We start from the raw sequence: 14,737 nt of genomic DNA on the forward strand, positions 1-14,737 counted from the left end.
AGCAGGTGGGCAGAGAGAGTAGAAGTGGGACTCTTCTCAGGCAGCCATGACTCCTGCAGACTGTGATATATATACTGCTTGTTCTCAGCAACCACTTAAATTTAGCTTATGAGTGACACCCCGCCGTGTCTGTCACTACTTCATGTGGCCATCACTGAGGACAGCAAAAAGTTGATGACAGGTTTCCTTTAAACCTTCAAGAATTCATCACCTACATTAGAAATATGGTAGAACAGATTGGAGGCTGTCTTGTTTTTGTGGCGAGCCGGTTTGCTGATGGATCCTCTGCTTTGTTTTCCTGTACAATGGATGCTGCCCGTCTTTCTGTATTAGGGCCGCTCTTCATTTAGCTGCATCACGTAAGTCATTACAATCATTATTTAATTCTTAGATATTTTTCCATTAGCAATGTGTTAGTTAACGAACGCTATTCATTGCTAGTCTTCTGAAGTGCTGGCCTATTGCTTCCTAATAAAGAACGAGGTGTTTGCTGATCGATGTTTCATAAGCCAAGGCTCTGGTGCTTCTGCTGATTAAGCTGTCTGCATACCCCAGCAGTCTCCCGAGCAGTCATGAATACAATGCACAATTAACCTGACCGAATGGAGATAAAACAGAATACAAAGGATCGTCTATATAGGGGTGTGCGCAGTTAAACGGGCTGTTATACAAGCGCCACTATCACTTCAAACAGCTGATCGGCAAGGGTCCCCGCCAATCTAATATTGATAAACTATCTAGAAAATAGTTCATTAATATGTTCTCCCAAGCATACCAGGCTGGGGTACACATAAAAAAAAAATCTGAGACTACTCCTTTAAGGGGCATACAGCTCTGGTCATTAAGGGGTTACATAATATGAAAGCCCCTTGTATCTTGCAGAAACAAAACATTTTTGGGGTAGACTTAGAAACAAAAACAAAAAAAAAATCACCTTTTGAATGATGCGGCAGGGGGGGTGGGAGGGGTGAGTAATGCTTCTTTTTTTTTAACCTATTCTGTCCCTTTCTAAGGCCTCGTTCACATCACCGTTTCTCCTTATAGTGTATGGGGTCTTTAGGCTCCGTTACGCTCAGTTATCTGCAGAATCCGTCCTTTCCGTTCTCCTGCTCCTCAACGGAGCCGGAGAACGGAAAGGAGAAACGGTGATGTGAACGAGGCCTAACCGTTTTATGAGGTGGCCAACTTTTTTCACTTTTGTCCTCTGTTTGACAGAAAATAATGTTTGTGCTTTATTAACTATATGATTTTAAACCGTTTGTATGAGAGAAAAGCATGGCTGCCTGCTTACAACCTTGAACATGTAAATGACTGGCCGTTTCCGGAAGGGCGCAGACCTAGTTCTTGTTGTGACTGTCCAGATCATTTATTTATTTTTTCTCTTTAATTCTATTTTCAAGGTTCAAGTAAAAACTCATCCCATTCCATTTGCTGAATTGGCTGTGTGATAACGCTGTGTTCTGATTTGTAGGGATGATGCATCTCCCAGGAAATGCACACATTTTCCTTTTAGTTTGTGGCCTCAGAAGAGTTAAAGACCCGCTGTACCTGGTTGAGGTCTTTGCAGGTGAGTTTTCATACATTTTCATTTATTCCGTGAATTTTTCACTTGACCTCTAAAGATTTGCTTTTTAGGGAAAAGGATCAACGCCCACCTTGTTCCTTTTGGAGTCACGTAATGTGTTGGGCCATTCAAGCTGTTTTCATCTGTATATATGTTTATAGATGCACACTATCAAGCGTATTGTAGAATGAATCGAAACCTTTATATAACCACCATCTAGTCATAAAAGCTGATCTATGATGGTCGTTATCTGAATTGTGTCTCCTCGACAAGGTGTAGTTTGAACCTAGAGAAGAGCAGCTAGTGAAATGTCTGCTGGGCACAGGTCTATTTTTTTTGATTGGTTAACAGGTAAGGGTGCATTCACACGACCGTATTTGTGGCTCCGCAATTTTGCAGAGCGGGTGTGGACCCATTCATTTCAATGAGGCCGCAAAAGATGCGGACAGCACCCAAGATAGAGCATGTCCTATTCTTGTCCTCAATTGCGGAGAAGAATAGGCCTTTCTCTCATAGGCTACCTTGTCACGGCCGGTATCCGTGTTTTGCTGATCCGCAATTTGCGGACTGCAAAACACATACGGTCGTGTGAATGTAGCCTAAACGAGAGAAGGTGCGGAAGTTGTGATTTTGCTTATACAATGTGAAATACTTAAGCCAATGTACATCCGAATCAGAGGTACACATTAGGCTACTTTCACACTTGGGTTTTTCTTTTCCTGCATAGAGTTCTGTCCTAAGGGCTCTATACCGGGAAAGAACTGATCAGTTTTTTCCCCATGCTTACTGAATGGAGAGTAATCCGTTCAGGATGCATCAGGATGTCTTCAGTTCAGTCGTTTTGACTGATCAGGCAAAAGAGAAAACCGCAGCATGCTACGGTTTTATCTCCGGCGAAAAAAACTCATGACTTGCCTGAATGCCGGATCCGGCATTTTTTCTCATAGGAATGTATTAGTGCCGGATCCGGCATTCAGAATACCGGAATGCCGGACCCGTTTCGCCGGATGACACCGGAAAGACGGATCCGGCATTTCAATGCATTTTTTTCGACTGATCAGTCTTACTAATGCCATCAGTTGGCATACGTTTTGCCTGACCCGGCAGGCAGTTCCGGCGACGGAACTGCTTGCCGGATCTCTCTGCCGCAAGTGTGAAAGTACCCTTACAGGATTTTTTTTGGAGGCTAAAAAATTGCATTTCCTCTCCTTAGCATCATAAGAACAAAAGGGCTTCTTCCGTTTATAGCCAGGCAATTTAGTTTTTCCATATGTGCAGCTCATTGCCAGTCATTCTGAATTTAAAAGGGGATGTTCTGCAGGTGTTCTGGTGTTGGGGTTGGACCCTCAATGATTGACCACTTTCTGGTTACTGTTGATGAATGTGTTTTTGAGATGATCATATGGCACTTACTAATATAGTGTATATTTTATAAGGCATGCCCCCTTGTTTGCCAAGTCTTTTGTGCTGTAGAGGTCCTGTCCATAAAATGGCTGCTGATGGAGGGTTATGTGACCAGGCAGATCACCTCCATGTGAGGTCTCCTCTATTCAAACCCACTGCACCTGCCATCTCCACTTGTTCTGTTGGGAGTTTATTGCAGCTACAGTGTATTTGAATGAGGCATCACATGGAGGTGATATGCCTGGTCACATGACCCTCCATCAGCGGCCATCTTATAGACAGGAGCCCTGTGTAAACAAGGGAGTATACCTTATAAAATATAGAAAATGGTCAGTGTGAAAACTGGAATATTTCTGGATTTTTTTTTATTTGAAAAAAGAAAGATAATTAAAATTAAAAACTAATTTGAAGGGGATGTCCACGATTTAGCTGTTGATTCCCTATCCATATCCTGGACAACCTCTTTAAATGTCATTTACTGATGGTAAATCGCTAAAACAAGGATGCAGAAAGCTAAGCCTTGCCTCTCTAGCTTAAAACAAACTGAGACTTTCTACTGAGCCCATCTTCCGCTAGTGAGCAGAGGCACAGCACGGTCGACCCCTTATAACGCCTTGTTGTAGCAATTGGTGGGATCTCAGCTCCTGGACCCCCATCGATGGAAACGTTAAAAGGGCTTTTCCGAGACTTTGGATAGGTTATCAGTATGTGATCAGTGAGGGTCCCAGGTATTAGCTGTTTGAGAAGGCCCCGGACCACCTGTTAGTGCTGTTGCTCTCTCACAGCTTACCAAGCACAGTGCCGAACATTGTAGAGTGGCTGTGCTGAGTATCGCAGCTCGGTCCTATTCACTTGAATGGGATTTAAAGGGGTTGTCTGGGTTCAGAGCTGAACCCGGACATACCTATAATTTCACCCAGGCAACCCTCCTGATGTTATCGCGCTGGGCAAGGGCTCTTTTATTTACAATAGCGCACTGCCGGGCGGAGGCTTCTGCCCAGCAGTGTGTTCGGTGACGTCATCGGCTCTGATGGGCGGGCTTTAGCGCTTCCCTAGCCGTTTTACAGGCTAGGGCAGCGCTAAAGCCCGCCCATCAGTGCCGGTGACGTCACCGGGCTCACTGCTGGGTGGAAGCCTCCACCTGGCAGCCCTAAGAGGAGCCCGGTTCATCACCGGAACTCCAGAAAATGCCTTTGCCCTGCACGATTTAGCGCAGGGCAAAGGAGAGCATCAGAGAATGAACTGCTCCGATGCTCAAGTCGTGGGGGCTACCTGGGTGAAAATGGAGGTATGTCCGGGTTCAGCTCTGAACCTGGACAACCCCTTTAACTACACCTAGGCTATGTGACCGATGATTTTGACGTCATACACCAGGGCCTTCTCAAACAGCTGATTGGTTGGGGTCCTAGGTGTCAGATACTAAAACCTCTTTAATACGTCACGATGAGGGTTGCACTTTTACCCCCTCTGAACAGCCTGCATGCAGTGCACGTGATGGCACTGCAGACTGAACTTCCATATGGTCAGTCTTTCCATATCCAGCTATAAATGCCAGAAGCGTCCTGTGAACTTGTAATAGGAAATGACTGTCAACAATTGACAATAAATGTTTCTGTTAATACACAGTGACTGCTCTTCTGACGACTGGTGGGAGGACATTTATCTGTAGGATGCCAAGATCATCTGTGACAAAAACCGCTTTCTGCTTTTATAATAATCATCTTCTCATGCTTTATAGATTTCAGTGTTGTCTGTGGATGTCTATTATAAAACTCCTGAATCTACACTGCTCCTATTGCTATAGTCCACGGGGGGAATTTATCATGAGGGTCCGTTTTGCTTCAGTCTGCTTTGGAGTACTTTGCGCCAAATTTATCAAACTCTGCATGTTTGTTACATTTGCATCACTTTAAATGAAACACTTTTGTCTAGAAATGCTTCTGGAGTGACTTTGGGACTTTTATGCGGCTTTTTAAAGAGTCCCAGCGATAAATCTGGAATGAAACATGACTAACCACACCCACATTCTCCAGAGTAAGTGGTTTATAAAGGTCAAGGTCGCAAAATTTTTGCGCAAATGATACCAAAAAGTCGCAGAAGCCCTATTTCCTTTTTAAGACAGAATTCTGATGTGCAAGACTTGATAAATTCCCCCTCTTCTTCATGTGTTCCCTACCAATCTATTGATTTAATGTACGAGGAAAGCTTCAGGAGGTTCTCTGCCATAAATTACTTGTACAAATATGGCAGTGATAGTGAAAGCTAAATCCTGCCGAGCCTCCTTGCTTTCTTTTAACAATTGGACTGAACCTTTGTAGTTTTAGGCTGTCTTCATATTACCACTTGGAGCCTCCATCAAGGGATTCCATAATATTAAGGGGGATAATGTAGCTCGGAGCCTCTGTCAGGGGATTTTACCATAATGGACGAGAAGCAGAGCTCGGAGCCTCCAATAGGGGATTCCATCATTTTGGATGGGAAGCATGGCTTGGAGTCTCCATCAGATGATTTCTGCATATTGGACAGGAAACATAGCTCAGAGCCTTCACTAGGAGATTCCGCCATATTGGACTGGAACAATGGCTCTGAGCCTTTGTAAGGAGATTCAGTTGCATTGGACAGGAAGCATAGGACAGCGAGGAGCCCAGTCTGGGGGTTCAGTCTTATTGGCTAGGAAGCCTAGCTCAGAGCATCCATTAGGGGATTCCATCATATTGGATGGGAAGCATGGCTTGGAGTCTCCATCAGATGATTTCTACATATTGGACAGGAAACATAGCTCAGAGCCTTCACTAGGAGATTCCGCCATACTGGACTGGAACCATGGCTCTGAGCCTTTGTAAGGAGATTCAGTTGCATTGGACAGGAAGCATAGGACAGCGAGGAGCCCAGTCTGGGGGTTCAGTCTTATCGTCTAGGAAGCCTAGCTCAGAGCATCCATCAGGGGTTTCCGTCATTTTGGATGGGAAGTGTAGCGCTAATTTTCCTGTCAAAATGAAAAGGACTGCAATGGCCCACATTATAACTCAGGGGTGTACTTTGGCCCCACTGATGGCTGTCATATGAGGCATCCGGTACTTGTTATTTTTTGTGTTTTTGCTCCTTTGATGGAACACAAACAGGAACATGCACACAGAGCCTTAGCCAGATTAGTTAGCGGTTGAACAACTTGCATATTAGATTGAGATCAGTTTTACATCACATTATTAGTAGGAACATTCTAGATTAAACTAGCACATCATGGATATGTTTAAAAAAGATTCCTGATACAAAGTTTCAGTCCAACATGACCAACCACTTCCAATTGTGGGTCATTTTGACCACTTTTTGACTTTTATTTAATGCCCATCTTTAGGCAATTCACAATTAAATTCTCTCAAAGCTGGAATTGCACTGTGAAAGTGGCAAAGATTGGACAGCGCAACTAGGCAGCAGTCCTACCATTTCATTCTTTACCTCTGACCTTTGGTTTTAATCAGATTTTTTTCAAACAGTAAATTTAGGTGGAGAACCTCTGACACTACATTTCCTTGCAATTTGTTGTATAATGCCATGTATTTGATTAGTACCTGTTTCTGGCACGAAGAGGTACAGTAACTTAAGTGGATTCAAAATTATTAGCTAAATTCAACTAACAAAGTCACTGATAACAGAAAAACCATCAATTAATTTGCAATCACAGAAATTTTGCGTTAACTTTCCTTCAGTTATTGTTTACGGCCAATTTAACGATTCATACTCTTTCCTAGAGTGGCATGAAAGGGAAGCAAATGTTTGCTTGGCTATTATTGGGCCAATGGTAAGTACTGCCTTTGTTAATAAATAAGTGAGCACAATATCCTTTACATTTATGCCATGTTGTATGTTTGATTTTGGGATGGAAAGCCATTATCTAGCAACATTTGATGGAGATTGAATTCACGCAACATATTTGCAATTCTTAATGGCTTTATTAGAGATGAGCGAATCGAAGTGGACGAAGTGGAATTCGATCCGAATTTCAGGAAAAATTTGATTTGCACCAAAGCTGAATTTCCTCACGCTTCGTGGTAACGAATCCCATTTTTTTTCTTTAAATGTCTGCTGCACGTGTGAGGACATGGAGCAAGGAACTCTGGGAAGGCGGAATCACCCATAATGCCATGCATGCAGCCAATCAGCAGCCAGCCCTGTGATGTCACAGCCCTATAAATACCCTCAGCCATGTTGGGTTCTGCCATTTTCCAGTGTACTTAGTGCAGGGAGAGACGTTAACAGGCGCTAGGGACAGTGCTAGGAAAAAATTAATTGTGCTAAAGAACGATTTACAAGTGCAGGGAAAGATTATTCAAGGTGTAGGGAAAGGATAGGGAGGAATCATTCCACAGCATTTATGTTGAACAGGGTTCAGTAGGGGAGGTTACAGCCTGGATAATAGGAACAATCCTATTACACTTTGCTGCACTGACTGGGGATCCAAATCGCCATTATACAGCTCTGTAATTCCAGCAAACCGTTCTTATTAGGGTGCAAGTGCTGTTTGATACAGCCATTAACAGGTTTATTACAAGGAAATATTTCTACATCTTATCTGTCCTTGTGCGGTGCAGTTATATGTTCTAAAGCATTTTTTGTCTTGTATTAGTGGGAAAAAAGGCCTTATTAGCCGTTGTTTGGTGAAGTGCGAAAATTACAGTCCTTTTTGTCGTGTATTAGTGTCAAAATAAAAATATATTTGTCGTTCAGCGGTGCAGTTATATGTTCTAAAGCCCTTTTTGTTGTGTAATAGTGGCAAAATAAAAATATATTTGCTGTTCAGCAGTGCAGTTATGTTATATTAGTGTGAAAAAAAAGGGCTCATTAGCCGTTGTGTGGTAAAGTGAGAAAATTTCAGACTTTTTTGGGTTGTTTTAAAGGGATTCTGTCATCAGAAATGAGCCCTATAAGCTAAACATATGGCGATGTCCCTTGTAAAACACTGAATCCTAAGGTGAGTTTATCAAATGCCCCTGTGGCTCTACAGTCGTGGCCAAAAGTTTTGAGAATTACATAAATATTGGAGATTGGAAAAGTTGCTGCTTAAGTTTTTATAACAGCAATTTGCATATACTCCAGAATGTTATGAAGAGTGATGAGATGAATTGCATAGTCCTTCTTTGCCATGAAAATTAACTTAATCCCAAAAAAACCTTTCCACTGCATTTCATTGCTGTCATTAAAGGACCTGCTGAGATCATTTCAGTAATCGTCTTGTTAACTCAGGCGAGAATGTTGACGAGCACAAGGCTGGAGATCATTATGTCAGGCTGATTGGGTTAAAATGGCAGACTTGACATGTTAAAAGGAGGGTGATGCTTGAAATCATTGTTCTTCCATTGTTAACCATGGTGACCTGCAAAGAAACGCGTGCAGCCATCATTGCGTTGCATAAAAATGGCTTCACAGGCAAGGATATTGTGGCTACTAAGATTGCGCCTCAATCAACAATTTATAGGTTCATCAAGAACTTCAAGGAAAGAGGTTCAATTCTTGTTAAGAAGGCTTCAGGGCGTCCAATAAAGTCCAGCAAGCGCCAGGATCATCTCCTAAAGAGGATTCAGCTGCGGGATCGGAGTGCTACCAGTGCAGAACTTGCTCAGGAATGGCAGCAGGCAGGTGTGAGCGCATCTGCACGCACAGTGAGGCGAAGACTTTTGGAAGATGGCCTGGTGTCAAGAAGGGCAACAAAGAAGCCACTTCTCTTAAAAAAAAAAAAAAACATCAGGGACAGATTGATCTTCTGCAGAACGTATGGTGAATGGACTGTTGAGGACTGGGGCAAAGTCATATTCTCCGATGAAGCCTCTTTCCGATTGTTTGGGGCATCTGGAAAAAGGCTTGTCCGGAGAAGAAAAGGTGAGCGCTACCATCAGTCCTGTGCCAACAGTAAAGCATCCTGAGACCATTCATGTATGAGGTTGCTTCTCATCCAAGGGAGTGGGCTCACTCACATTTTGCCCAAAAACACAGAAATGAATAAAGAATGGTACCAAAACACCCTCCAACAGCAACTTCTTCCAACAATCCAACAACAGTTTGGTGAAGAACAATGCATTTTCCAGCACTACGGAGCACCGTGCCATAAGTCAAAAGTGATAACTAAGTGGCTCGTAGACCAAAACGTTGACATTTTGGGTCCATTGCCTGGAAACTCCCCAGATCTTAATCCCATTGAGAACTTGTGGTCAATCCTCAAGAGGTGGGTGGACAAACAAAAACCCACTAATTCTGACAAACTCCAAGAAGTGATTATGAAAGAATGGGTTGCTATCAGTCAGGAATTGGCCCAGAAGTTGATTGAGAGCATGCCCAGTCGAATTGCAGAGGTCCTGAAAAAGAAGGGGCAACACTGCAAATACTGACTCTTTGCATAAATGTCATGTAATTGTCGATAAAAGCCTTTGAAACATATGAAGTGCGTGTAATTATATTTCACTACATCACAGAAACAACTGAAACAAAGATCTAAAAGCAGTTTAGCAGCAAACTTTGTGAAAACTAATTTTTTTGTCATTCTCAAGCACACTTTCTGTAAATCCAATAAACTTCATTTCACTTCTCAAATATCACTGTGTGTGTCTCCTATATGATATATTTAACTGATATTTTTTATCATAACAACCAACGATTTATACAGGAAAATCATGACGATTAACAAGGTTGCCCAAACTTTCGCATCCCACTGTAAACCGCTTTTTTATGAATATAGAGCCACAGGGGCATTTGATAAACTCACTTTAGGATTCAGTGTTTTACAAGGGACATCGCCATATGTTTAGCTTATAGGGCTAATTTTTGATGACCGAATCCCTTTAATTTCCTATTAATTTATTTGATCTAACAGTATGTCAGACAGAAGTACCAGGCCCTGCACAGGGGAGTGGCAGAGGCCTAAATGTTTCTGGCGCAGGCAAAAGTCGCAGCAGAGTAAGGGGCCGTGGCAGCAGGGGTCACTTCAAGAGGCCTGAGCTCCTAGTGTCAGCTAGCGGTCGTGTCTTGACCAGCAACCCAGCTGTTCTTGAATGGTTGACTCGATCTTGGACTTCGTTGCAAGTGACATCAGACACCCCCAGCCAAGAGTCAGTGGGTTAATCAGACACAACCCTTAGTTGGCATGGCCCGGGAGCAGGCCCTATGCCCTCAACCTACCATTGTCCTTTTCTGTTCCCTCAGCCAGCGAAGTATTGTATGCTGTGGGCTCAGCTCCACTATACAGTTAGGACGAGCTACTAGAAGATAGTGAGCAGCTACTGGTAAGCCAAGATGTGGAGGAGACATCCACCGCTTCCTCCACTAGGCGGGCAAGTAGTGATGAGAGTAGCGTGGGAGCTGGTGTTGCGAGTGGTAAGGCTCCTGACCCAGAGACGGTTGAGGAGGGCATCAGTGACGTGCAGACAGTACTCGATGATGATGTAGCTGATCGCACTTGGGAGCCGGGTGACGAAGGGACTTAATCATCGGGAGAAGAGGGTGGCAGCTTGCCCGTAAGGCAGCAACGGAGCCAGCAAGTTAGCGTGGCCGGGAGTCAGCAGGGTGGCAGCAGTGGAAGGTCAGGAGCCAAATGTGCGTGGGGTTGACCACCCGCTTTGCAGTAGCCTACCTGCCAGGGAAGTAGCGGTTCACGTCGGCAGCGGCGGCAGCAGTCAGTCAGTGCGTAGTGTTGGGGGTAAAATCACCTACTCGACGGTGTGGCAGTTTTTTGTTAAGCCACCAGAGAAGCTGAACATGGCCATATGTAGAATCTGTGGGCAGAAGGTGAAGCGTGGCCAGGGTGTCAATGTTGGCGCCACGGCCCTGCGTCAACATATGCAGTGTCACCATAAAGTGGCCTGGGAGAACCGTGGCTCCGATGTGGTGGTCCAGCATGCCCCAGTAACCGCTGCATCACCCATTGACACGCACCCGGTTTCAGGCAGTCAAGGCTCCACCACCTCAGCCAAAGGGAGCTGTCTGTCTTTCCCATCATCTGCTGGTCCTGATGCTCCTGCTCCTCGCCCTCCTCTTCCTCGTCAGTCATTCTGTCAGCAATCTATCACAGAAACGATTGCCAAGAGATAACCGTATGCGTGCACTCATCCAACGGCGCAGAAGCTGAATGTGCTCCTGTCCAAGTTGCTGGTGCTGCAGTCCCTCCCCTTCCAAGTGGTGGACTCTGCACCTTTCAGAGAACTGATGGCTTGTGCCGAGCCGAGATGGAGAGTCCCAAGCCGTCATTTCTTTGCCAAAAAGGCAGTACCAGACCTGCACACACATGTAGAACAGAAGGTGGGCCAGCCCTTGAGCCTGTTGGTGTCTGCCAAAGTGCACGGCAGCACCGACGTGTGTAGCTGTAACTATGGTCAGGGACAAAACATGTCCTTTACGGCCCACTGGGTTGATGTGGTTCCTGCACAGCCACACCAGCAACTTGGCCAGGTCACGCCGCTTCTGCCTCCACGTTCTCACGTTTTTGGTCCTGCGACAATGTCCGACTCTGCCTCCTCATCCTCCACCATGTCCTCAGCCTCCACTGCAGGGACAATTCACAGTGCCCCTCCAGCATACCACATGTGCAGGGCACGGCATGGCGGTGTCACCTTCCTAGTGAAGAAACTACTCACCATCAGCTAGACATAGAGCAGAGCCTGAACCAGCAGGTGGTGGCATACTTGGAGTTCACCCTGCCAGCAGTCATTGAAGATCCGCTGGACTACTGGGCAGCCAAATTGGATTTGTGGCCGCAGCTGGCCAAGTTTGCCCTGAAAAAACTGTCCTGCCCAGCCAGTAGTGTGGCATCAGAGCAGGTGTTTAGTGCGGCGGGGGCCATAGCTACTCCAAGAAGAACTCGCCTGTCCACCCAAAATGTTGAGAGACTGACCTTTGTCAAGATGAATCGGGCGTGGATCAGCCAGGATTTCCACCCACCAATGCCTGTTGCTTCAGACTAGATCATCCATGGTGCCACACCAACACTTTGACAAAAGAGACCGGTTTCTTCTGGCTAGCTGCATCAGCTACTGTTCTGATGCTGTCACCTGTCCGTCATTGTGCCAACTCTGTGGCATACTGATGCCACCTCCACACTGTCACCTTGCCCCTCTGTGGTCTCCTCGTGCTGCTGCGATCTCCACACTGTCACCTTGCCACTCTGTGGCCTCCTGATGCTGCCACCACCTCCACACTGTCATTGTGTCACTCTGTGGTCTCCTCATGCTACTTCCACCTAACAACTATGTCATAGGGCCACTCTGTGGACTTCTCATGCTGTTCCCACCCTCCCCACTTCATGACTGGGCCACTGTTTTGCCTTTCGGCCTGGCTGACATAATCATTTATTTGACCCTTCTTCTAATCTGTCAGAAGGAAGGAAAAATGAGACGCACAACGGATCCAGCCTGTGTAGCAGCTGTAAGGAAATAAAGCGGATTTGTCAATCCGAGAGAAAGCAGTGCGTTCGCACATCTCCCTAGGTACTGCTTAAAGCGTAAATACAGAAAGTCAAAGGAGGGGCAGTAACATAATACAATTTTTAATATGTTACTGCCCTTCCTTTGACTTTCTGTAGCAGCTGTAAGGCCTGTATGGTCCCATCAGAATTGGCTTATGATTTGGTAGCCAAAAGCATGAGTGGGTACAAAACACAGAAGACATGCAAATATTCCATTCACGTGCCATCTATGTTTTGGATCCACTCCTGTTTTTTTTTTTTTTTGGCATTAGCAAGACTGATGGATTGCTGACTGAGTGAAGGCGGATGCTCAACAGACAGGATCCGTTTTTTGGGGGTTATTGTTCTGACGGATCAGAGGAAGGGAAAAATAATCAGTTGCATCAACACAACCTTACTGCTGACACCCTCTCCACTCTGTTGGGGGGGCTCTACTTGTATAAGCGTTTACTAGAACAGGTTCTGTAGACATCTATGTGGAATCAGCCGTCGACGGTGTAAAAGGAGTGCGCTTCTTCTTGGCGCTAACATCGACCTGTAAGGCTGAGTTCATACTTGAGTTATTTGGTCAGTTTTGGCCCCGTGACTGCCCAAATAAGAGAAGTGTGTGATTCTAAGAGCGACGTCTGTCATCTGCATGTCATACTGACATGCAGACTCCCTATGTGTGCTACTTCAAGGCACAGTGTTCTAGAGCAGTGGTCCTCAACTCCAGTCCTCAGGGCCCACCTACCAGTCATGTTTTCAGGATTTCCTTAGTATTGGGCAGCTGATATAAATAGTGTCCATCCATCAGGATTTACCACAGGTATTCTTTTTGTGGGATACTCCTAAATCCTGACAGGCAAGTGGGCCCTGAGGGCTGGAGTTGGGGAACCCTCTTTTATACCACTATAAAGGCTCTCTGCAGCCAGGAAATAGTCGTTTTTTAACGCGATTCGCTGCAAATAAATTCTGATCTAATCTCTAGCCTTTATGTTTAGACTGAAGTGCATTATTCCATAAATCATTACTACACTTATCAGGCTCCTTTTTTCTCCTCCCCTCATCCTCCTTAAAAAGGACCTATCCTCAGGATTAGCATATTTCTTCTACTTAAGAACTAATTTGAGATGGCTTTTCAGCTACATGCTGCTTATATAAGGCGATGGAAAAGGGAGGGAACAGGAGGCAGGAGACAAAATTCTGCTCCCTCATTTCTGTAGCACTCTGTAAGGCCTCATGCACACAACCGTTTTTCCGGTCCGCATCAGAGCCGCAGTTTTTGCGGCTCGGGTGCGGACCCATTCTCTTGAATGGGGCCGCAAAAGATGCGGACAGCACTCCGTGTGCTGTCCGCATCCGTTGCTCTGTTCGGAGGCCCCGCAAAAAAAATATAGCATGTTCTATTCTTGTCCGTTTTGCGGACAAGAATAGGCATGTATACAATGGGTTCAGTTCCGCAAATTGCGGAAGGCACTCGGGCGGCTACCGCGGTTTGTGGTCCCAAAAAAACAGCGCGGTGGTGTGCATGAGGCCTAAATTGGACGTCAAATCCAAAGCCTTGGGCGGTAAACAGTGTCTACACAAACCATCAGAAAGTGTTTGCACGACAAGCTACAAGAGGTCCAACAAGGTGTTCCATTGACCTCACACCACCGCTCTAAATGAATATCATGGTGCACAGCAAGATGGCAATGGAGGCTGCTGCAGTGGAGGTCTATCCTATTCAGAGATGAGTTACGATTTTGTCTTGGACGCAGTCATAGCCGGAGACTGCCTTGAGACCATGTGGGCAATGGCATGAGGAGGCCTTCATGAGGGAACTTCACACTAGTATTATAGTGTGGGTTTGCATAATATATAGTAGCTGGACCCCTCCACTTTTCATTTCAGTACACTAACATCTCGGTGTTACATTGATTTCATCGTGGAACTAGTGGTACAGCCATACTGCTGTCCTAAGAGGGAGAGAATAAATGAGGGTGGATGTTTCCATTATAATGTTTCGACACTGATCCTTCTGGTAGTCTGTATTCTCATTGTCCTGACAGGACCTTATGATGTCGCTCGGTCTGTGACCCCAGTTTTCAGACTTCCAAACATCAAAACACTTATTTGATTAAATTATGTTTAATTTTGTAATGTAAAGTGGCTTATAGAATAGCCTAACAAAGATCTATGCTTTTGCTAGTTACATTTTTCTGTGTAACCCATATGACTTGATCTTGTCACATGACTTTGCAGTTTAGTATTTGTAAGCATTCTGTGTTGGTGTGGGGGCTGTAGTGCGAGGAATGAGATGCTGCTGAGCGGTGGAGATACAGCAGATGACGATCTTCCTT

General features: G+C 45.1%; 1 protein-coding gene across 1 annotated transcript in view; it reads left to right on the forward strand.

The window, feature by feature from the left end:
- The window catches only part of GLT1D1 (glycosyltransferase 1 domain containing 1), a 142,191-nt gene that overhangs the window by 66,708 nt on the left and 60,746 nt on the right, over window positions 1–14,737 (forward strand). Inside the window, exons 7-8 of the mRNA XM_040416238.1 lie at window positions 1,472–1,567; window positions 6,718–6,767. Coding sequence (XP_040272172.1) covers window positions 1,472–1,567; window positions 6,718–6,767 — 146 coding nt within the window. The remainder of the gene's footprint in view (window positions 1–1,471; window positions 1,568–6,717; window positions 6,768–14,737) is intronic.

Source organism: Bufo bufo, chromosome 2 (assembly GCF_905171765.1).
Source record: "Bufo bufo chromosome 2, aBufBuf1.1, whole genome shotgun sequence".
NCBI classification, from domain to species: Eukaryota; Metazoa; Chordata; class Amphibia; order Anura; family Bufonidae; genus Bufo; species Bufo bufo.